Source organism: Lasiodiplodia theobromae (genome assembly GCF_012971845.1).
Source record: "Lasiodiplodia theobromae strain AM2As chromosome Unknown scaffold_6, whole genome shotgun sequence".
Classification (NCBI taxonomy): Eukaryota; Fungi; Ascomycota; class Dothideomycetes; order Botryosphaeriales; family Botryosphaeriaceae; genus Lasiodiplodia; species Lasiodiplodia theobromae.
The window spans coordinates 605,881-628,419 of NW_023336552.1; the positions used below are offsets into that span (position 1 = coordinate 605,881).

At 55.6% G+C, this 22,539-nt stretch overlaps 6 protein-coding genes across 6 annotated transcripts; 3 read left to right on the forward strand and 3 right to left on the reverse strand.

The window, feature by feature from the left end:
• Positions 1 to 2,559: 2,559 nt before the first annotated feature.
• On the reverse strand, positions 2,560 to 4,543 carry LTHEOB_2449 (Polyadenylation factor subunit 2; the record flags this gene model as incomplete). The annotated part of the gene is made up of 3 exons (XM_035511262.1): positions 2,560 to 4,269; positions 4,315 to 4,430; positions 4,480 to 4,543. The coding sequence occupies 3 exons, from the start codon at positions 4,541 to 4,543 to the stop codon at positions 2,560 to 2,562; spliced, it is 1,890 nt and encodes a 629-aa protein (XP_035364158.1).
• A 392-nt stretch (positions 4,544 to 4,935) lies between these two features.
• On the forward strand, positions 4,936 to 6,638 carry LTHEOB_2450 (Diacylglycerol acyltransferase dgat2; the record flags this gene model as incomplete). The annotated part of the gene is made up of 4 exons (XM_035511264.1): positions 4,936 to 5,221; positions 5,280 to 5,320; positions 5,368 to 6,370; positions 6,427 to 6,638. 4 exons carry the CDS (start codon positions 4,936 to 4,938, stop codon positions 6,636 to 6,638), a joined length of 1,542 nt encoding a protein of 513 aa, XP_035364159.1.
• A 3,025-nt stretch (positions 6,639 to 9,663) lies between these two features.
• Positions 9,664 to 13,596, reverse strand: LTHEOB_2451 (PAP/25A-associated protein; the record flags this gene model as incomplete). Its single annotated transcript, XM_035511265.1, has 5 exons — positions 9,664 to 10,966; positions 11,189 to 12,200; positions 12,247 to 12,465; positions 12,517 to 12,588; positions 12,642 to 13,596. The coding sequence occupies 5 exons, from the start codon at positions 13,594 to 13,596 to the stop codon at positions 9,664 to 9,666; spliced, it is 3,561 nt and encodes a 1,186-aa protein (XP_035364160.1).
• Positions 13,597 to 14,764: 1,168 nt separating this feature from the next.
• On the forward strand, positions 14,765 to 15,931 carry LTHEOB_2452 (Isochorismatase-like protein; the record flags this gene model as incomplete). Its single annotated transcript, XM_035511266.1, has 5 exons — positions 14,765 to 14,792; positions 14,841 to 14,856; positions 14,906 to 14,991; positions 15,405 to 15,801; positions 15,853 to 15,931. The coding sequence occupies 5 exons, from the start codon at positions 14,765 to 14,767 to the stop codon at positions 15,929 to 15,931; spliced, it is 606 nt and encodes a 201-aa protein (XP_035364161.1).
• Positions 15,932 to 17,038: 1,107 nt separating this feature from the next.
• Positions 17,039 to 17,668, forward strand: LTHEOB_2453 (Glutation s-transferase; the record flags this gene model as incomplete). The annotated part of the gene is made up of 2 exons (XM_035511267.1): positions 17,039 to 17,076; positions 17,233 to 17,668. 2 exons carry the CDS (start codon positions 17,039 to 17,041, stop codon positions 17,666 to 17,668), a joined length of 474 nt encoding a protein of 157 aa, XP_035364162.1.
• An 831-nt stretch (positions 17,669 to 18,499) lies between these two features.
• LTHEOB_2454 (Proline oxidase) lies at positions 18,500 to 19,966 on the reverse strand (the record flags this gene model as incomplete). Its single annotated transcript, XM_035511268.1, has 1 exon — positions 18,500 to 19,966. The coding sequence occupies one exon, from the start codon at positions 19,964 to 19,966 to the stop codon at positions 18,500 to 18,502; it is 1,467 nt and encodes a 488-aa protein (XP_035364163.1).
• Positions 19,967 to 22,539: the final 2,573 nt, after the last annotated feature.

Below are 22,539 nucleotides of genomic sequence, written 5' to 3' on the forward strand. Positions count from 1 at the left end.
TGGCCAGCGACGGGGAGGAGCCCGGCTAGCCCAGCGACGGCGGCACTTAGGCCCGGTGCGGGCGTGGAGAGAAGCCAGAACGTCAGGTTCGGTCGCACCATCGCCCGTTGCCAAGCCTGCGCAGCGGGTCGGCAAGAGGTGTTGGGTGTTCCAGCCCGATGACGTCCAATGTTGTTTTTCGACGGGCGGGCGGGCAGCTCAGCTGAGGCGCGCGGGACGTCCTCCGGTTCGAGGACAGTTGACTCGACGGGAGCGATCAGTCGTTTGGACGCCGTTTACCGAGCGTGGGGTAGTGAGGCAGCAAGGCCTGCAGCAATTGCCCGAGTGCGCGAATTCTCCGGCGTAATTCATAATTGACGATCTTGCGGCGAGGCGCGAGGAAGAAGGTGGCGCAGATCGCAGCCGCAAGAAGGCGCGGATCGACAGCTGTCGTCCGCTTCGGGATAGCGCGTCTTGGACCCTCGTGCCAGGGTGCCCAGGATACGAGCCCCAATCAACCTCTCGCCATGCCGCGGCCATCATTGCCTCTGCCGCTCTGCCTCTCCTGACTGCCATCGTTGCGCATAGAGACCCAGAGCACTCATCGACTCACGTTGCGTCCTTTCGCTTGCAATACACGACTCGTACCCCGTGCGTCTGTTCTCCGGATCGTCGCCGCCGACGTCTCACTACCATTGCCGAATAGAGCTATTTCGGTCCAGACGCTGAATTGCTTCCTGCCGGAGTCGCTCCGGAGGTGCCTCTGGCCAGCCTATGCCCGCTTGCCGCATTTACTTTTTCCGTCTTCGTCGCTGTCTCTTTCGAGTATAAGCTTGTCTAAATCCAGTTGCATGACAAAATCCTTTCATTCTACCGTCCCTCCTCGTAACCGATGGCTAGCGTGAAGAATTGCAAGGCTCTGAGCGTAACTATGCCTCAGCTCGTTCTCAGAAAAATAACATATCTGGGTAGCTGAGGCTATTGTCTGGACGTGTATGTAGAGCTGTTAATTCCACATTCTTGTCCGGACGATAGCTTCATCTGCCCATGACATGAGCAAAAAAAAAAAAAAAAACGAATTCACGCTAGTCATCGGCTACGAGAGGGACTGTAAAGCCGCTAGGTTTCTTATCTCAAACGTCACACGTTCAACGGGACGACCCCGCTCTTCACTTCGCAACTAGCAATGCGGGCGGGCCAAGTCTTACCATAGTTGCCTTTTACCCCCGCCCATCGAGAACTAACTCTTCCCTCCCGTCGCTTACCGTGACTTCCTCAACATCCTTTAATATACAGGTAGCAGACTTCCCTCTTTCTTTTCCCCAAGTCGAGACCCTTTATAGTGTAGCCACTACTGCCGGTTGCTATAACCGGAAGAGTTGGGCTCGACGTGTTTTAAATAGGCGATCTTTCACTGTCATCAATTTTGCAGAACTCATCAATACCTTAGCTTTATACCAAGCGAATCCAGCCGAACGTCCGTAACGCAGACTTGTTACTTTTCTCCAAGATCAAGTGCGATCGTCAACCTGTATGCTACACTTCGTTTCAACGCCCCCAAATTCCGACATGCGTTTAAGATAAGCATCCACGTAAAATCGTACTGCTGGATCAATCGGGTGATGCATCCAAGAACAAAAAAAAAGTAATGAAATATATCGCCTACCCATCCCCCTTGCTTTTTGATTCACATCCAAACCTACGATCATTACCGGAGGCGGTCAGCAAAAAGCTCTCGAGCAGCGGCAAATATAGAGAGATACTGTAGCGGATAGCTAGCACGAAGAAAAGCAGGACTATAGAACATAGGGTAAGTATGCTTTAGTTCTTTTTATTTTAAGAAAAAAAAAAAGAAGAGAAACATTTGTGGGTACTCCAAGCTATTATCCGGATGTTGATGTGGAATTGATAATTATACATTTATGTTTGGACGATAGCTTCAAGTACCTATGCTATGAGCGAAAAATAAATTCATGCTAGCCGTCGGCTGAAATACCCCCTTATAGGTCACTCTCATCCGCTAATCTATTACCATTCCCCAGATGGCCACCAATTTCTAGTCGTTTGGATTGCTCGATGATCCGCAGGGAATAACACCTACCAAGTCGTCTAGCAGCGCAAAAACTGTTGGACATGTTTTACTTCAGCAGTGATAAACAGGCGGACGGCTAATAAACTCCACAGAACGATGTTGCACTCTCTCTGATAGCTGCCCGGGGTATCCACATAAGTGAACCATCTCCATTTCCCCCCGTAAAACATCGAGGTTCCATTGTGCAAAAGCTACCTAGGTGATTCTGAGAGCAAATTTTCGAATGTTATTTCAAAAGAACTCGCCTCGTACAAATGCCGCCGCCCGTACGTCACCAAGTGAGAAGTAGTGCTACCGTTGACGTCGAATTACTGCCAGGAGAGACGCCGTGTTTCTTTTTGATTTTCTCCCCTCCCACGGAAAGCAAAATCCATACTCTGAACGCCATTGACAACGAAAACTTTCCATGGTATACAGCTCGATGAGAAGTCATCCTTCATATCCTTCATCTGCCCATCAAGCGGCCTAATACCTATGATTCTCATAGATCACCTAGGCTTCCTATACCTCCCTTGTCTCATCTGCTCATTCAAGCTCTCCTTCTGACTAGGTAGAGGTTCTCTCTTCCTCACACCATTATTTCCGAATGCCCCATTGCCATCCCCACCAGCACCGGGGACACCTTGCGGAGCCTGTCCCGGCTGCATCGGGGGCGGGGGAAAGCCTGCAAAGCCCGGAGGAAAAGGCGGCGGCGGAAATCCTGGAAACCCAGGAGGCGGCGGGGGGAACGCGCCGGCCTGGCCACCGTTCGGCGGCGGAACGGGAGGTAATGGGATCTGGCCGCTGCGAATCATCTCGGCGAGCTTGGTCGGATCCATGCCAGGAGGCAGAGCTGGGATGCCACCCGGGCCAGGGAATGGTGGAGCACCCGATCCGGGTGGAGGAGGTGGAGGAATGTTGATGGGGACCACCGGACCGTTTGTGACGGGCCCACCGAGACCGGGGAGCTGGGCGCCGCCGGTACTTGAGCCGTCGGCGAAGCCCAGGCCAGGAAGACCGGGCAGTGTGGGCTGTTTCGCGGGCATCTTCTGATCCACAAGGCCTTCGGCTTCGTCCTCGGCTTCCTGTTCTTCCTCCTCCTGCTGTCTTCTCCGAGCGTCACGTCTATCGTAAATACCTTGTGCCTCAGCGGCAGCTTGGCCGATGTGATAACGATCGTTGAATGGGATGGTCTCTCCAGGGCGGGCTCGTGTCCAGAAGCGAGTGATTCGATCGTTGGAGCCAGAGGCGAGGATGTGTCCGAGAGGATGCCAGTCCAGAGTCCAAATGGCAAAGTCGTGGGCTTGTGGCACGCGGTGTGCGGGGTAGATAGTCTGTGCAGGGGCATTCGAGGGATCCGGGCTATCATACGGAGACATGGTCGCCTCGACGCCCGGCGGGGCGTTCTGTTCGTCAAGAAGATAATGGAAAAGGCTTCCGTCAACTCCTCCTGTAGACAGAAGGTTGCGATGGATTGGATGCCATGCTAAGGTGGTGATGTCCTTCTCGTGGCCACGGAGAAGGAGGACGTCACGCATCATGCGCAGATCGAATACCCGTGCAGTGTGGTCTCTTGCGCACGTAGCAAGGAGCTGGCCTTGAGTGCGCTCGAAGGAAGTCTTGGAGATGGTGTTCTTGTGGCCTCTGAGTGTAGTGAGCGATCGACCGGTTCGAGGATCCCACAGCTTTATTTGGTGGTCCTTGGAGCCTGAGACCAGCAAGCCTTTGGTGGGGTGCCAGTCAACAGTCTTGGCCTCCCAGCCGTGGCCGGTCAGCGTCGATTCTTCAATTCCACCAGCAAAGTCGAAGATTTTCAAAGTCGCATCGTCGGAGGCAGTCACGAATTTTGAATCGGTAGGGGAAAAAGCCAGATCACGGATGGGCTCGTTGTGGGCTTGGAGGGCTTTGACGTTGTTGAAGTTGGTTTGCCAGTATTTCACCACGCCATCCTGGTCCGCCGACACCAGCCAGTCATCGCTATGCGAGTACTGGGCAGCACGGATGGCGGAGTCGTGGGCCTGCATGATGGTCTCGAAATTGAAGCCCATACCATTCCATAACGTAAACTCTCCACTTGTCGAGCCTGTGAGCAGACGCCGGCCCTCTGGGGTCCATCGCACAACGTTAATAGGATGCTTGACCTTGTTCAGCGACGCGTGGAGGTGCTTTGCAGGGATTGTCTCGGCGGCGGAGCCCAGGCGGGCGAGCGGCGGGATCATCTACAACGGTCAGCTTTGTGCAGGTAGCTGGGTTTCCGGACGTACGTCGACCATGTAGCTGATGCTGGGCCGCTCGGCCTCAACAGGCGGCAGGCCTTTGTAGCGCGGGCGGCGCACACGCGCCCACTGGACCATTGTCGAGCCATAATCGGTGGCAGCGCCTGGTGCATGTCAGCGGAGGTGTCGCAGCTCGAGGCAAGAACAGCATACGGCGAGCTCTGGTGCGCGGGATGCCGTCGTGGCCGCCGGTCTGGTAGTGGAACTCGCGGTCCATGGTTCAGCGGGGGTCAGGCTGTCACCGGGCGGAGAGCAGGGGGCGGCATGGAGCTGGCGCAGGATGGTCGCGGTCGCGGTTGCGGAGAGCTCGAGTTGACGCGACAGTGGAACTTCGGCACCAGCCACGCCTGCGCCACGGCGGGCAGACGCGGAGGGGCGGCGGATCCTGGGCTGCAGCACGCCAAAAAAGCTCAACGAGCACTCCGCATAGCCGCTGATTGGGGCCCGCTGCTGGAATGCTGCTCGCGATAGCCACGCCCAGCGCTGTCCGGCCGTCTCCACGACTTCCTCCGTGACCCGACGACCAATGCGCCGCGCTGGCCTTCTTCGCTGTCCCTGAGCCCTCACCCCACTCCGCCCGTCCTTCTCCGCGTCCGCCCACCTGCCCCAATGGCCTCCAGCGTTGAGACCGCCGTGTCGACGAGCACCGACATACCCATCGCGCGCCCGGAGAAGCAGTACACTGCTCCTGCCACGCCCCCGCCCGACCCAAGCCCGCCCCCTGCTGCCAATGGCGCCGCGAAGGGCTCCAGCTCCGGCTCTGGCGCGAAGTCAGTTGGGAAATACAGACACGTTGTTGCCGTCCACCACCAGACGCGCCCATCGTGCCTGAGCCAAGATGCGGAGAAGCCGCCGAGCTTCGTGGGCTTCAGGAACCTCATGATCCTGGTGCTGAGTATGCCTTCCCCCTGGGCTTCAGGAGGCAGTCCGTGGCTAACCACCTCGCTTTGAAGTCGTCTCGAACCTGCGTCTGATGATTGAGAACTTCCGGAAGGTACTTGCTGATGTCTCGCCTCCATCATTCTCCGCTGACCGTGACAGTACGGAGTCCTGATATGCATCCGCTGCCACGACTATCGCCGCCAGGACGTCGTCTACGGCTCCATCCTCTACTTCCTGGTCCCATGCCATCTCTTCGTCGCATACGTCATCGAGCTTGCCGCAGCTCAACAGGCCAAGGGTGCCGTCGCACGGATCAAGAAAGCCGAGTCGCCGGCAGACGTGCAGGCGAGACGCGACGAGTTCCGCGGCACGTGGGGCCTCATTGCCTTTGCTCACGGCGTTAATGCTACTCTGAATCTCCTGGTGGCCTCGACCGTCGTCTATTACTGGATCCATCACCCCGGCATCGGCACCCTCTGTGAGCTGCACGCCATTATTGTCTGGCTGAAAACGTGCTCCTATGCCTTTACCAACCGTGATCTCCGCCATGCCCTGCTCGACGACTTCGGTGCTGCTCCGCTTCCGGATATCTACAGGGACTGCCCGTACCCGAAGAACATTTCACTCAAAAATTTGACGTATTTCTGGTGGGCTCCTACGCTGGTCTATCAGCCCATCTACCCCCGCACTGATAAGATCCGCTGGCCTTTTGTCTTCAAACGCTGCGGCGAAATGCTCGGTCTCGGCATCGTCATCTGGATTGCTTCCGCTCAGTACGCCTCGCCGTTGTTGAAGAACTCGCTGGACAAGATCGCGACGCTTGACTTCGTCTCCATTGTCGAGCGCATGTTGAAACTCTCCACCATTTCCCTCTTTTGCTGGCTGGCCGGCTTTATGGCTTTCTTCCACTCCTTCTTGAATGCCCTTGCTGAAGTCATGCGCTTCGGAGACCGCGAGTTCTACACCGAATGGTGGAACGCCCCAAGCATCCGTATCTACTGGGTTACATGGAACAAGCCTGTCGCTAGCTTTATGCGCAGGCACATTTACAGCCCTTTGTGCGGACGCGGCATTCCCCCTGTCATTGCGCAGATCTTGGTTTTCTTGTTCTCTGGTGCCCTGCATGAGCTCGCCGTCGGCGTGCCAACCCATAACATCATTGGTATGTTGATCTTTGCTTCTGCTCATCTGCCTGTGCGGCCATTGACTCAGCAACAGGTGTCGCATTTGCTGGAATGATCTTCCAAATACCCCTCATCCTGATCACAGACCCAATCAATCGCATGAAGGGTCTGCAGAGCAAGGTGATTGGCAACATGATCTTTTGGATTAGTTTCTGTCTTGTCGGACAGCCTCTCGCCGCTCTGCTGTACTTTTTCGCCTGGCAAGCCAAGTATGGCACTGTAAGCAAGCCACAGCTGTGGAGCTAGTCGTTCCCACCTTTCTTATGTTCTTGTACTCTCTTCGCTTCGTCTGTTCCTATAGATCCGTTCAATTAGGGTCCCCGGGTGTTTCTGACTTTTTTGACTTTTCATTCTCATAAAATTCATCATTTGGCTTTGACCGACGCAAGCTTGTAACCAAAAATACGAGAATCGCGACCAATAATCTCCTGGAGGTTCTGTAAGGTCCGAATTTTTTTTCGTAATAGACTGTTAAAATCCTCTCCCGTATAAGTTGCCGAAATGCCAGCGATATCTACGTGATTATGCCTCAGCTCTTTCCACAATGAAAAGAACATACGTAGGCAGTTGAAGCTATCGTCCGGATGTGAATGTATAATTATTATTTGTACATTTATATCCGGATAATAACTTTAACTACCCATGGTACATATGAGAGAAAAATAAATTCACGCTAGCCGTCGGCTGCAATACCCCTGTATATCAATGCCGGTGAAGAACATCCACTAAACGTGCGAGAATTCCTGTTTCTAATCTGCTAGGCTTGAGCCGCCTCGTTTTTTGCAATTTTCCCACTCCTCAATGGCTCCGTCGCTTTCGAGCCAAGAGTGACCACGTGTCGGGGAGGGGGGATCTTATAGCCTGAATATCTGTTTTTAATGAAGCGTCACCAGCTTCCCGTAGATCCGTTTAACCAATCTCCAACCTCCCGCTGGTCTTGCTGTGATTTAGAATTTCACTATCATTCTTTCAGGACGTTTATTCTCCATTTCACCTGGTGCAATCATCGATTTCTAGGTGACTACTCCTGCGGCGCACAGCTGTGCAATACAATCTGCGGACACTGCCACAACATTGAGCCGGGTGCGCCACACAAATTCAGCCCCATGCTCGCCGGTGTCGTCGGCACGCGGGCCGACGGCGTGCCCGAGTCGTAGCCGGGTGAGGCGATGCGCACTAAGGCTAAGTGTGAGCACCAAGGCGCAGCAATACGGACGCCGCAGAAGCTGGCCGAGTTCCCTGATGACTACAGGGGCTGCGTTTCCGGGAGTAAAAAGCCGGTTAAGAACGAGGGGAGTAGAAACGATATCGTCACATGTGTATATGCCTCTCTTCCTCCTCCTCTCTCTTTTTAACAAATAGAATATAAGCTAACTTTATTTAGATTATTCCAGGACACAACGCCCTGGATGAAAGATATACGAAGCTTCACATGGAATGAGGGCGTGAGCGTAGTCAAGATAACATACTTTTGACTTGTTTCACGGTCATACAGGGGGTATCGCAGCCGACGCCTAGCATGAAGAATAGTAAAGCCCCAAGGTGTAGCTATGTCTCAACTCTTCCTGAAAAAAAATAACATATGTGGGTAGATGAAGCTATCATCCGGATAAGAAGGTGGAATTAAAAACTCTACATACACGTCCGGATGATAGCTTCATTTACCCATGACATGAGCAAAAAACAAATCCACGCTAGCCATCGGCTGCGAGAGGGGACTGTATTTCATCTATATTATTTTTGATTATAGTCGACCATTTTGGGGAGGAAAAAAAGAAAGCCCTTTCTGAAGAAAAACAAGTCCATACATCCCGAAATCCGGAATGAACCCACAAGAGATAACACAATCCCGCCCTTGTTCACAGTTCGATCCAATGCTTTGCAAGATCTGCGTGCACATCCCAAAGATACCGCATGAGCACCAGAAAGAGAATAACGGCACCCAAGATGTCACATTCTCATTTTCGTACACGTTCCAACCTGACATTCCGTCTGGAGTCATTCTTGCTCTCTCTTCCCGCATAAGTCTCGCCCTTTTCCGATCAATGATGTCGGTGACGGAAAGGATTTGCTGGTCGTGTTGCTCCAGTTGGCCCAAGAAGGCGAGGATCTCTTTTTCGTGTATTCATCCCTCATTTCGTCTTTCCTATCTGTCGCTCCGCTGCGTCCCGGGAGAATGTCCGACCGGTCTATCTGTACAATGTATGCCATGCTTCCAATTCAACGCAAAACATGAAATCCAAGAAAGAGCCCACCCATGATGACGGAAGAAAAACCGAAAACGACAAGATCAGAAACTCTCGAACCCACCCGAAGAAAGACCTGAGTCTGATATGACAAAACAAGACCAAAAACCCCGATCGCTATGTGCTGTACGGTTATGCGTAGCTTGTGCTGCCCCTGCCGATGATGGTAGTGGTAAATTCAATCTCCTTTCTCCTTGCCCACAGTTCCTGTTTCCCATACCGTGTTGAAACAATGAAGATCGCGCCCTAATATTATGCAGGAGTAATGCATGCATCCAGGATAGGAAAAGAAGCAGGAGAAACTACGATAAAGAAGTGGAAGAAACCAAATAACCCTGGTATCAGTCTTTTCATGGTTTCTGCTGTTTTATTTCGCTCTTGAAATGCTGGAGCGGTTATGACGCACTCGGAGGGGTGATCGTGACTTCTCCATGGCTGACCAGTAAGACTCCCAACTGCTTATGAAGAAGCAAGGCAAACAAGCGGAAGAAGCGAGCTTCTCGTTCCCGTCCATCAGCCCGAGAGGTGCCATGGTTGCCGGTATGCGCGTCTTCGAAATTCGATGTCTTCATTTCTGCTTTCTGCTGACTTCCAAAAGAGCTTCTTTTTTCGTTGCCATAACGTTCAAGTACTTCCAATCCATTTCGTGACCTCACCTATTGCTGCATCTTTGTCATTCTCATCATATAATTTCCAACGCCTGTTGCCTGGCCGGATGACTTCGAACAGGACAAGTCGATATGCTTTTCCAGGGATCAAGCACCCCCAAGCTCCTGGAACCGATCCCGCGAAGCACCTATGAGCCTTTCCATGGCCACATTCTGGAAGGAAAGGGTTGCAGTCCAAGGCAGAATTTTCTTCTTTTGCAAGACCGTACGAACGACAGTCGTCGGTCGATAGCACATGGCCTTGTTTGTTCTGACACTCCTCCGTGCGCCATCTCCAAGTGATGCAGTCTGTTGGTAAAAGTGAGGTTTAATTGGCTGAATGCGGCAGATCAGTCGGGTACTGCCCGTCCTGACGGGCTAACCTCCTTTGCGGTCAGCTTCGTTGGCTGGAAGAGGCTCGCCTCCCTTGTGCTCGCCGTTCTTGCTGGAGTTGGACTTGGCGCGCTTGCGGCCGCCCTTTTTGCCCCCACCGGATTTCTGCCAGCCGCCATTCGAGGGTGAGTTCCCACATCCAGCTCCCTTGCTGCCGGTCTTTTCGTGCACGATTGGACTCTCCTTCTTCGGCTGAGGAGTTTGCTTCGCATTCTGCGCATTGCCAGGTCGCGACGGAGTTACATGGCTCTCCTTCTCTGACAAGCCGACACCGCTGGACAAGGTACCATTCGTTGGCTGGAGGCCAGCAGATAGTGCACCACGACTAGCTGTTGGTGAAGGAGTCCTAGTCTCCTGGACCGGGGAAAGTATAGGCAAGACTGCCGACTTAACCGTCTGCGCAGGCGCGGCAGATGTTCTTGATATGTCAAGATGCGACATGCCGTTAGGAGCCGACTTGACGCGCCATGGCGGGATATTTTGAGTCTTCGAGGTAGCGGCACTTGATGTGGCGTAATCAACATCATTGTTGACAGCATAGCCGTTCACAACGCCGGTTCCAGCCGCTGTGTAATTTGGCATGGCCATTTGAGATGTCGTACCGTACACGTCAATGCCATTTGATTTCTCAGGCTCAGATGAAGCGAAATGGCGACGCAACACCTCGTTCGCGTACAACTGATGTTGTTGCTGTTGCTCCGGCATTTCCATAGGGAACGGCTCATCTGATCGCGTTGGACCGGGGATCGATGAGACGGAATCTCTGTCGGCATACCCATTTACATCGGCATTTTCAGTTACGCTTTTTTGTTCCCTCGTTTGCGGCGCACGGTAAGAGCCATTCACAATCACAGGACCTGACTCAGCCGGCGGTACTGGTTGTGTCGGCCTCTCAGATACTTGTAGTGGTGCAGAAGTCACGGATGTGGTGTGAACCCCGGTGGAATAACTCCTATTGTGGCTCTGTCCGAGCGGAGATGGGGACCGCGAAACATGCTGCTGTGCTTGACTTTGTTGAGGAGGTGCCAAATCCGGCGAAACCCTTCTACGTCTTGAAGCCAGCTCCTGGAAAGAAGGAATCTGCTGCACGGTGTAATCTTGGAGATGTGAACGGAATTGCTGTGGGGATTCGATGAAGTAGCCGAGATACTCCTTTGGTGAGCCGTTCTCACGAACAATCTGAAGGCCCTGGGCATGGTGCTGGGGAACATCCACTGGTTGCTGCTGGGGCGTCTGAGTGTCCTGTGCCGATCGCGCGATGGGGTAGGCCATAAGGTTGGGAGGGTAGCTGGGAATCGGCGGATAACCCGGAAGAAAAAGAGCATTCTGGTCAGCTCTCGCTGGCTGGGAATGAGACCTAACGGAGCTATTTGCCTGACCTTCAGCCACTGTAGCCCGGTGAGCGCCGCGCCTCTGCGTTGGTATACTCAAGGGTAATGATGGCGAGCTAGGATTTGTCCGAACTCCGTCCTGAGAGTGGGACTGAGACATCGGCTGAGGCTGCTCAAACCCAGCATACGGATACAGGTAGTGCGGCATTAGTGGTGCAGTGGCGGGCGGCTCGTTTGGATCTCTTGATACCGATTGGGCCGTCGCATACTGCGTCTTTGGTGGAGACCCATGGTTCGAACCGTTTCTGGCTTGAGCCTGAGCCTGAGCAATAGCTTGCGCTTGTGCTGCACGAGCTTGGGCCTGGGCGAAGAGTTGCGCTTTCAGGCTGTGTTGCTGCATCTCTAGCATCTGATACTGTTTGTACAGTTGTTCGTGTAAGGACGCTCCGGTGGTAGCGGCGAAGTAATCGGGCCCAGCTCCCGCAAGAGGAGGACTCAAGAACGGGAGCCCATTTGGGTAGTTTGCACCACTCGAGGACCTACTGCGGTCGCCTTGGTTGTTCCTCTGGTTGTAATGGCTTCTGCCTCCACGGTTGCCGCCACGCCCACCTCGCCGGGATGGCGAGGTGCTGTGAGTCAGGGTCGGTTTCGGAGCGGGCGGTGGTTTCTGGAAAGTGGGCCGCTCCTCCTTGGGGAAGACAAATTGTTCGCACACCTTGCCCAGCTGCCCGCCATCCGCTAGAAAATCGAAAGCCTGCCGGACTTCCAAATGTATCCCACGGAAAGCGTAATCATCAGCGGAATTACCCAGGTTCCGAGAAACGTTGAAAGGCTCCTCCACACATAAACGGAACCGACCCTCCTTGTTGCCGCTGTCAACCTCCCATCCCTTCTCTTTCCGGGTCAAAAACCTGCCGTTCCGGACGGAGACAACATCACGTTCGTAATCAAAATCGTGGCCATATAATCGAAAGAACTGAAAGAGCAGCTGCCCTAAGGACTCCTTGTTGTCCTTCCCAAAATCACGAATCTGCTCCAAGTCATCAAAGAAACTTGACTCCTCTCCGGTGTCGGTTAGATGTTTCTCGAAGGGCATCTGATGCAACGCAGGTAATACCGGCGGAGATCTAGTTTGCAAGAAGTTCAAGACCATGCAAATCCAGGTATAGGAGCTCAGCGTCCCACCCATTGCTACACACGTCAGTGCCTACAATGCAATTCGAAACGTGAAACGTACCAGCATCGTTCAGGATCCGCTGTTTCGTCCAGTGCTTGACGATCATCGTTAAGGGCCGTACGCGAGGATCTATCTGGACATACGTCTTGATCATCCTCGTGTTCTCCAGCGCAAGGGTGTTGTTCACGTTCATGTCGCAAGCGAGCTCGAGCTCGGGGTCCCAGACCTTGACAATGGGGACCTTTGCCGAGGCCACGCACACGACCTTGCTCATGCCGTCTGCGCCTGTTTCAGCGAAAATGTTTCAACGTTGTGGACTTTTAAACGTACGTTTTGCCAGTGCTTCAGCCAGCATATGCACGCTTTCCAGCTTCCTCATTGGGGTCTGAATGCACACGTCGACTGCCAAGAGGGTTAATGCGGTCCAAGTGCAGCAGTAAGCGGTCGGCACATACCATCAGACTCGGCGGTGCAGAGCATGTTGCCCGACGACCCAAAGACGTGGACTTTGAAATCGTTCCCGGGCCACTCGGTACGCAGGATCCGGCCCAGCTTCTCTACCAAGAGCGTTCTTCTCTTCTGGCTCTCCTCGGACGGCAATAACCGGTCGTACAGTTCTCTCATGTCGCCACTGAGCTTCTTCTCTTCTTCGGGGTTTAGGGATGCCTTTGGCGGCACGGCCGCCTTCTCCAACATGTCGGCGTTGTCGTAACCCATCCGACGCCTACCAAAAGCAATTCCCGACTCGTATTTGCACTTGTACGGCTGCTTCCGCAGCGACGGCAGCGTCCCATTTGCCTCGGAGGAGACGGATCTCGGAGAATGGTTGCCAAGCGCGCCGTTGGGCGACGGCGTCCTCGAGCGAAACGCAACGTCCCGAGCATGCTGGTGGGGTGTCGATGGGACGGAGTTTGAGTGATGGGAAGTCATTGGCGGGCGTGCGGGAAGGGAATGCTTGACCCCCTCCGACCCCCTACCCGACATGGTTGCAGAGTCCGTCACCTGCGATTTGCCGCTCGTAGCTCTAGTCGGCACGCCGTTATTCCCATCGATGTGCTGTGGCGCAGGGTGCGGCTTGGGTTGCGCTTTCTTTGTGGTCTCTTGTGCCGGCCTCGACGCCAAGGGCCTCGGGTGCTGTTCCTGAGACACGGTGGTGGCGGGGGGCGACTGCGCGAGGATGTTTTTCTGCAGCAGGTTGTTGATGTGCACGGATCGGAGGAGCGGGTGATAGCTCAGGAGCGGCTGTTGCGCCGCGTGGGGTGTAACGAGGAGCGGATGGGGAGCGGAGGTGTACTGGTCGAGGGCCAGCGGGCGTGCTGCCGAGACGCGGCGCGAGAAGAGGGTGTCTGGGGAATCCAGGGCGCGATTGAGACAGCCTGCGTGTGCTTCAGTACTGCTGTATTCGCCCATCAACTGCGGCGGGCGGGGGTGTCGAGGGACTTCCGGGGAGCGGTGGAGTCGGCGGCGGCGAGGGCGAGGGAATTGCGTACCGGTCGCGAAGCGCGGCGGAGCGAGGCACGACGAGCAATAAGTAGGCGCGAGGGCGCGGGCGAGCGTGAATGGAGCTGCGAAGACCGGCGCGGACACGCGCTGGGAGAGGCGTCGAAGCGGTTGCCCCTGCTAGACGGCGGTGCTGGAGACAGGGCAGGACCAACAGCTACGCCACGGCTGGAGAGGGGCGCGGGCAGGCGGCACGGCGAGGAGGGTTGGCGGATGGGATGGGCGGGATCGCAGCGGGCGTGCGGCGGGCTGTGGTGGGAATGGGAAAAAGGAAGGTTGTGTGGTGAGGGATGTGCTTGATAGCAGGTTGCGCTCGCTGCTCGCTAAGTTGCGCTCCAGTGCTATTGCAAGGCGGAATTACGGAGGAGCAGCAGTTACAGAATAATACGCTCCGTCACCGCTCATCAAACAAATCACGCAGAGGCCAGGCGCGCGCGCATTTGTTCCGGCTGCTATAAACCTCAGTACGCAGCGCCGGCGGCACAGCCAATGAGGACGGCTGTCACGCCCGTCAAAGGCCCTGGGGGCCCGCCAAGGCACCCGAGGCTGACGGCCATTGTACCCGTGGCACAAAGAGGAGTGGAAATAGCAAGCGGCTGACGGACGCTCACGGCCCACCGTCGCAGCTGAATGCCTTACTCAGGCTGACGGTGCGGAGGGTGCTCGACGACGACGCTGGGCTGCAGCTGGGTGGGCCGATGCCTTGGTCCCCGCGCATGCCCGATCGAGAAGAGCACGGAGCGGGCGCTGCGTTTCACCAGCAGTTTACGGAAGCCGACCACCACGACGCCCTGCACTCCCGTCTTTCCGCAGCCGCCTCCGCACCCGACCGCACGTGAGGGCAGCGACGCAGCAGACTTAGGGTGCGTTATGTATTGTGTTGGGCCCGCGTAACGGCAAGGTACGGCGGACCCAACGGCCGGTCCCCCCACTGCGTCATCTTTGCTCCGCCCGAGGCTGCTGGCGCGCGCGCCTCCTGCATGACCGCACGTCCACCCACAGCCCTGCCCGACACCACAGTGCTGCCCTCGCCGTGCCTGTAAATTTCCCAGCCTTCATTGGCCTCAATTCCGCCATCATGGCTGCCGCCGCCGCCCGCAGACTCAGTGAGTAGACCAGACAGCCCCGGCGCGCCACGTGCTGACCCGCCGCAGCGAGCCCCGCGCTCTTGTACGCCGCCTGCCACCGCTGTTGCGCCGCGAGCTGACGAGCACCGCAGCATTTGCGACCTGCAAGAGAAGTTCCGCCCGGCCATCTGGGAGTTCTCGAAGGTCATCCAGACCAGCCAGAAGATGCTCAGAGCCAGTACGACCTCCGTCAGCCCGTGCCCCGTCTTGGCGTCAATTCCTGGCGCACGCTGTGGACCATCGCGCTCCAGGAACAAGGCGTCCTGGGGAGTGAGATGGCTGCAGCTGGGCCGATCCCGTGCGATCGTGCATCAGAACAGGCGGGCCTGCGTGCTGCGCGCCCGCCAGCATCTGCATTCTTCACGCCCGCCTTGACCCTCATGCCCACTCTGTTCTATAGTTAGCACTCGAGGTCGAAGCCGCCCGCTCTCTGCGCTTGCTGCACGGGGTGCGCCGCTACCCCTCATTTTCCTTTGTCGCCTGTGGCTTTTTGATTTGCCCTCGTGAAACTGTGGCCATCTCCTAGCTTCCGATGCTCTCCTACCCCTTTGTTGCGAAGAATCCGCGCATCTCGAGCTGAATCGCGTCTAGGCCAGATCATGAAATTTCCCGTCCTCGCCACCACCCAAAACCGCGCTCGCCTGGGAGAAACATGCCCGGAGCTTGGCCTCGATGCCCCTGGCGGAATCCAGACCAAGGTGCATGCCGACAAGACGCTGTTCTCCATGATCACGCCCGAGGTGCGCGCCGCCCTCACCCAGAAGCACGAGTGCATCATCGTCGGTATCGAGTCGCACATCTGCGTCACCCAGACGGCGCTCGACTTGTTGCGCGATGGCCACAAGGTCTATGTCCTGGCCGACGGCGTGTCCAGCTGCAACAAGGAAGAAGTCCCCATTGCACTGGCCCGCCTCAGGCACGAAGGCGTCGTCGTCACTACCAGTGAAAGCATGCTCTATGAGCTGATGAATGATGCTGCTATCCCAGAGTACGTGCCCCTTGCTCTTTTGTTGACGTGTCTTGCTTATGGCGGCTTCAGATTCAAGGAGATGGCGAAGCTGGTCAAAGAGACGAAAGAAAGCACGTCTCAGGTCCTGCAAACGCTTTGTAGGATATGAGCTGTAGACTCTGACACGTAGACTTCCGGATATGAGATAGGATTTACTTAGACTGTAGGTAATCGTCACTTTCCCGGCCATGCAGCCGTGCGACTCGACTGTGCTACTATGGCGGGAACGAGCCATGCGGTGAGAAGCTTTTTGAGGAAAGCCAAGACATAGAGTGACCATCTGATACGAACGCCGAAAGTCCAGACAGCGTGATTGTGAAACAATTCTTGGACCTGCCAAAAAATGATGTAGCCTCTCTGCTTGCATGCGCAGTCATACAGACATTATGATCCATGGAGGCTTTGGAGACGACGTATGTAAAGTTCGTCAGCAACCACGTCGTCATCAATTCGAAACAGCATTCGTATCCGAAGTTAGGGGGCTTCAGCCCGGATGCTCCATCTTATCTCACATACAGCTTACAGCGGACTGCACAAGACTTTGTTCTTTTGCGTCCTACACAGGATGCTGCACTCTTTAATTTCAAGGACTACTTGGGGCATAGAATTCAACGACGGGCGTAATTAAAGTGCAATGTCAGTTATTTTTGCCTCCAGCTGTAAGCGATGCTGAGAGGCCTTTATTTTCTGCGGACGGTCGCTGACAAAGTCCCCCCTCCGCACGAATCATCGGAGGGTTAAATGGCGCGAGATGGCTTCAGCCAATGGGGGCATGCAATTGGCGGCGGACCCGATCCGATCCGCAAAGCTTATATTTATTTTGTTCGACACTCCATTTTTAACTCTCGTAACTGCTTTGGCAAACTTCTTTGCTGCCTCAAATTGTTTCCCTCTGAGAGTTGGGCGAAAAGGTTCGACCATGCATCCAGCATGCGGGGATCTTGAGATCCCGCCCGCAAGGGCCAAGCCAACCGGATAGATCAGTTCCGCCGACCGAGCTTGCTTGATCAGCAACGCGTCGTGTAGCAGCCTACCACAACGCCCCCAGCTCTACAGGGAAATATTTAGAATGACGAGGAAAGGGGTTCGCTGAAACTTTAAAAGCGCGCCAGGACCGCCTCTCGGAGACACTGAATCTCTACAAACAACAACAAGCCCACGGATCATCCAACCCATCAATCAACGTCCTTCTCTACGAATCATCTATCACGACATCATGTCTTTCGCCACTCTTCAGGTTCCTCAGGAGTACGGGTAAGTCTGCCTCGATTACGACGATGCCGCTCGGTATCGTCATCCTCCTGCGACCCGAGTCCACTCCTCCTCGGGCATCCCCCAGTCCGCCTCATTGTTCAGGCATTGACGGCCAGTTCGACCCCACTGCTGACCAGTAACGTCACTGTACAACAGCTTCGTCGTCCTCGCCGCGACCGGTTCGCTCTTCGTCTCGACCTGGCTGGGCATACGGATTGGCTCGTTCCGCAAGGCGGCCGGCGTGCCGTACCCGCACCAGTACGCGTCGCAGGAGCAGATTGCCGCCGCCAGCGGCGACGAGAAGAAGCAGCAGGCGCTGCACCTGTTCAACTGCGCCCAGCGCGGCCACTACAACTTCCTCGAGAACCACACCAACTTCCTCTTCGCCCTGCTGGTCGCCGGCCTGCGCAGGCCCGTCCCCGCCGCCGTCATGGGCGCCGCCTGGTCCGTCGGCCGCATCATGTACGCCATCGGCTACACTCGCCCCGACAAGAAGAATGGCATGGGAAGGCTTATCGGCAGCTGGGCCTCGTTGATCCAGTTGGTTCTGATGGGCATGGCTGGCTGGGATGGCTACAAGATGCTGGCGTAGAGAAGAGAAGCTGGGACACGGATGGATTGGAGGAACAAGGAATACAAAATCATGGGAGGCTCGCGAGAGCTTGTATATGGGCTTCGAATTGGGCGAACGGTGCTTATTTGCTACGATGAATATATCCATTTCAAACACCAATAAATCGATGGGTGCATCGGGGATAATTGATCAATACACAGGGTTCCCTTTGATATCCTATTCGACGAATATCTGCAAAAGGTGCTATTACAGAGAGGTGGGTGCTGCAGCCGATGGCTCGTGCGAAGAATGGCAGGGCCTTAAAACATAGTGTAAGCATGCCTCAGGTTTTTTTTAAAAAAAAAATATTTACGGGTAGTTGAAGCTATCGTCAGGACGTAAATGTTTAATTATTATTTCTACATTTGCATCAGGATGATAGCTTCAACTACCTATGGCACGAGAGAATAAATTCACGCTAACCATCGGTTGCAGTACCCCTCTGTGATAGGCTACGCGATACAGGCTTTGGCAAAACGTCACAAATTCTTGATCCGAAAGCATGTTGCAGTATTGGCTTCTATTTCTTTATTCATCTACCTGTTGTACAGACGGCCGTGTCGTCGTTCGTGGGAATCTTCTTGGGTATTTGCCCACTCTATTCCTTCACCCTGAGCCTGTCCTAACGCCTGAGGAAAATCTCGCTAACTGTCTTTAGCGCGGCTTCTGGCATTCTGGAGAATGCTCTTGTGCCAAAAATCGACCTTTCACACCTCGGCGCGCACTCCTGATAGGAGAGCATGGATCTTGGAGGCTTCTTTCTGGGTTCCGTTCTGAACAAATGAAAGGATGACTTTCTTTCAGCGTTGTTCAGCCGGCAAGGCCCATACGCCTCTTCAGCTCATTCCAGAAGATACCCCTCGAATCCCTAGCGCTAGCGACGGCGTCACGGTTCTCTTCGGCGCGGCGCACCAGGTACAGGATGCACTCCTGCATGGTACCCCAGGTGACGTACTTGTAGACGTCGCAGTCGCCCTCCTTGAGACCGTTCTCCTTGTCGGCCGTGGTCAGCGAGAGGGAAAGCTCATCAGCCATGCCCATGAGCTGGCTGTAGACGACGTCGGCCACAGGCTGGCCGGCAAGGGCCTGCTGGTGGCGGATGGCGCGGATCTTGCGCAGCGAGACGGCGTTGTGCGAGCCCAAGACGATGCCGACCTTGATGGTGGGGCGCGGCTGCGCCAAGTGGTACGTTGCCAGCTTCTCGGTTGCGGCGTCGTAGGCAGCATCGGTTGCAGCCTTGGTGTCGTGGATGAGGTGGCGCGGGTCGCTGCCTAGGTACGCGCCGCGCACGAGCTTGGCGCCGAAGTTGAAGCCTTCGGAGGCGGCGCGGGTGAGGTGACCGTCGAGGACGGCGGTCGAGGCCTTGAGGTACATCTGGTAGGTGTTGTAGATGACCATGTTGTCGCCGCCGTTGTAGCGCTGCATCAGGTCCATGGTCCAGCGGTCGATGGCGGCCTGCTGGCACTGGTGCTCGGCGTCGACGAGGATCTTGACGCCCTTGTCGCGCGCCAAATCGCAGACCTTGGCGAGCGCGGAGCCGAAGAGCTCGTCGGGCTTCTCCTGGTTGTGCTCGAGCATCTCGACGACCTTGGAGCCAGCACCGGAGAACTTGATGGCAACGTAGTCACCAGCGGGCGCGTATTCGATGGTCTTCAGGGTGCCATCGAGCCACTGGTCCACTTGTTGCTCGTGGAGTTGCTGTACCTCGGCAGCCTTCTCCTGGCCCTCGCCGGCAACACCGGGTGTGTCAACCTCCTTGGCGTAGTTCAAGATGACGCCCTTAATGCCGATTTGCCTCAGGCTCTGAACAGTGCGCGAGATCTCAGGGCCGGTAGCACCGGCACAGTAGTGGGCGTAGAAAAAGTATTGGATGACATGGCGGAAGATGGGGGCCTTGACAAAGAAGTCGGAGTGGCGTTTGAGGATGGTGAGGAAAAAGGAGAGGATGACGGGATATGCGGAGATGTTCTGAATCAACAAGTTGCGGAGGAGCGAGGCGGTCGGGAGCTTCGCGATGGCATTTTGGGCATCATCGAGGGTCCGCGAGGGCGATGCTGGTGCGGCCGAAGTGGGCGAGACGGCGACGGCGGACAGCTGTTGAACTGATTCCCGCACGGATGCGCCGGGCTTCATGGCCAGGCTCGCTGTGCGCGAAGGCGACTTTGTCGAAAAGGCAGCATTGTGGTGGACTGTCCGGACTGACACCAGCGCGGCGCGCTGGGTGAGGAGCGGAGACTTGAGCAGCAGAGGGCGGGTGTGGCGGAGGGTGGTGAGCATGTCGTTTTGGGAAATGGACGCTTTCGGAAAGCTACGGCGGGCAGGGAGGCGGAAGCTGGCGAATTATGTGTCTGGGCGGGTACAACGCGGCAGTTGGACGGCGGGAAAGTTGCACAGCGGGTCGTTGCATGGTGTTGGGAAGTAGATGTGTAGCTGATTTATAGGGAAGATGGTAGCTTGTCTGGTTCAGATGCGGCTCGCCCACGGGCCCTGAGCGCATGCCCCAGCCGCCCGCACCCCGGCTCGGCTACCCGCGGATGTGCCTCGCCACGGCTGCAATTAAGGTTGCCGGTGTCGGCGCCCTCTGCTTCTCCACCCCGCCGTCAACACCACGCGCCTGCCCTGCCAATCTACCAGTTTCTGAATGTCAGATATTCGGCCGAATGTGGGGTTTGGCTCCAAATTGCGCCGTCGTTGGCCGGCGCCGCCTGCTCACGCGAAGATTTGCCTCTACTCCCTCCGCCGAGTCCGCAGCACGCCTTGACCGCGGCCAGCCCCTGCCAGTCATCGATTACACGATCCGTTCTGCGGCGGTCCAGCTGCTGCTCGGGCGAGGTCACGTTGGCCTCGGCTTAACGTGCAAATGTTGGCGCACGTAGACGTGCTCCGGCCAAGCCACACCATTATTGAATGTCATGGCAGCCCCTTGCGCGGCGCCGCGGGCCAGTTGCCGTCGTGGCTTGCCCCAAGGAGTAATTCATGTGATGCTTCGGGAGGATGCCCCTCCTGAAGGCTGCGCCCTCGTTGGCTAAGATGGTGGTAATCTCTTTGGCAAGCCTCACGCGGGCGCGTCCCGCACACCGCAGGAATAATTATGTCATCTCCAGCAGCAGCAAGGGCGCCTTCCGCAATAGGGAGCGAGCACGTCAATGTGATATCCATTAGATAATATGGTGTTGCGTGTCAATGCACGTCTAATCCTTTGCGACACTTCCGTTTGAGGTCAGATCGCATCTTCAGAACGACTTCTGAATGGCTCGATTGCGCGCCACAAAAACAGGCATTGGCGAATGAGAGGGCCCAATATATTTACTGACGCCAGGGTTGTCGATAAGGTTGTGTCACGCAGTTGGACAGTCCAAGCCCGAAACTCGGCCTTTGAACCCTTCCGCTGCAAAGCGAGAACCACCAGGGATCTGAAGCGCAGAGAGATAAGGACCCTCACACCATGTACTTTCGATATTCGAAAGACGACTATCTGGACTGGTCCTGAGGCTGGAGGGTCGGAAGGGTGTCTAGGGGGAGGGGGGCTGGCGCAGGACCAAAGAAACGCACTACACAAGCCATCTTATTCAAACCTCATCTCAGATCTCAAGCACCAGAAGCCGAACTATCGGTTCTATAATGTGGCAGCTAGTGATCGTAAATCTATTAGAACATTCCCGCAACCTGGATCAAAAATGCGCTTTACTGAGTTGAGAGTTGGTAAGCGAGGGCGGCTGAGAGAAACCGTTGAGAGGGAGAAGGATAGCGACGGTCGCTTTGTCGTTAATGAGAAGATGAGCGTGGCGCGGATAGTGTCGCGTATACGTGCGACAAGCCGCGCGTCAGCGCGGGAGAGCCGGATGCTCACCTCCCTCCCATCCTACTCGACCGCCGTCATTCTACGGATGCGAAGGACTGTGCAACTCGTGCAAGGCCACGAAATTGCAGTATATAAGTTGTGCAATGTCTTCTCCTTTCAGGTACTAGACATAACAGTCACCACTTCGATTCGGTTCTATAGTGTAGTGGCTAGCACTCAGGATTCTGATCAATCAGAACATTCCTGCAACCCCGGTTCGATCCCGGGTAGGACCTACTTCTTTTTGCTTGCGTTGGAGAGCTAATTAAGGGTATTTGTTTTGCCCAGGGGGGCGTGGAGACGCTGGCCGGTGCACGCCAAGAGGCCGACGCCAGCCGCCAGGACAAGTAGAAATGCGAACTGCGGTTCCAGCAGCGTGCTAGTGCCACCAAAGACTCTGGTGGGTGACGCTCTTTTGGCTGGTACGCTGGGGCTGCGCCTGGCGGGATGCCCGGGTGGATCGAGGACCACGTAGCAGCGGCTGGGCTTCTGACCAACGCACGCTTCTCCAGCATGGAAATGTGAGATGCGGGGTATTTGCTTCAGCCGAGACTGGCTGAAGTCGGTGAAGCAAGGCGAAGACTACTGTATGTACAACAACGAGGCCGCCTGATCTCCACCGCATCACTTTCAAGTCCCGCATGACCCTCTTGTGGAGAGCGAGAACACGGCACAGAGACGTAAAAGAGCCTAGCAGAAGGAAACAAAGACAAGAGGACAAGAGCGACAGAAAAGATGGGTGAAAGCAGCCAATACGAATGCAGCATTGACTTCTGACCAATCATGTCTACCCGCACGCCAGGGCTGCAGTCCCCGCCGATCAGTGGCCAGTTCACACACTGCCACGGAGTACAGACCGCTCACAGAGTCATCGATCAGATCAAAAATTGATTCATGGAAGCTGAAAGACAAGTTGAGGTCACGTGCGCACGCGCTGCTGCCTGGCGCGCGCTGCGTGAGTGACGTGCACCGGGCGTCAAGCTACTCCGCACTCTGCAACAACATCAAA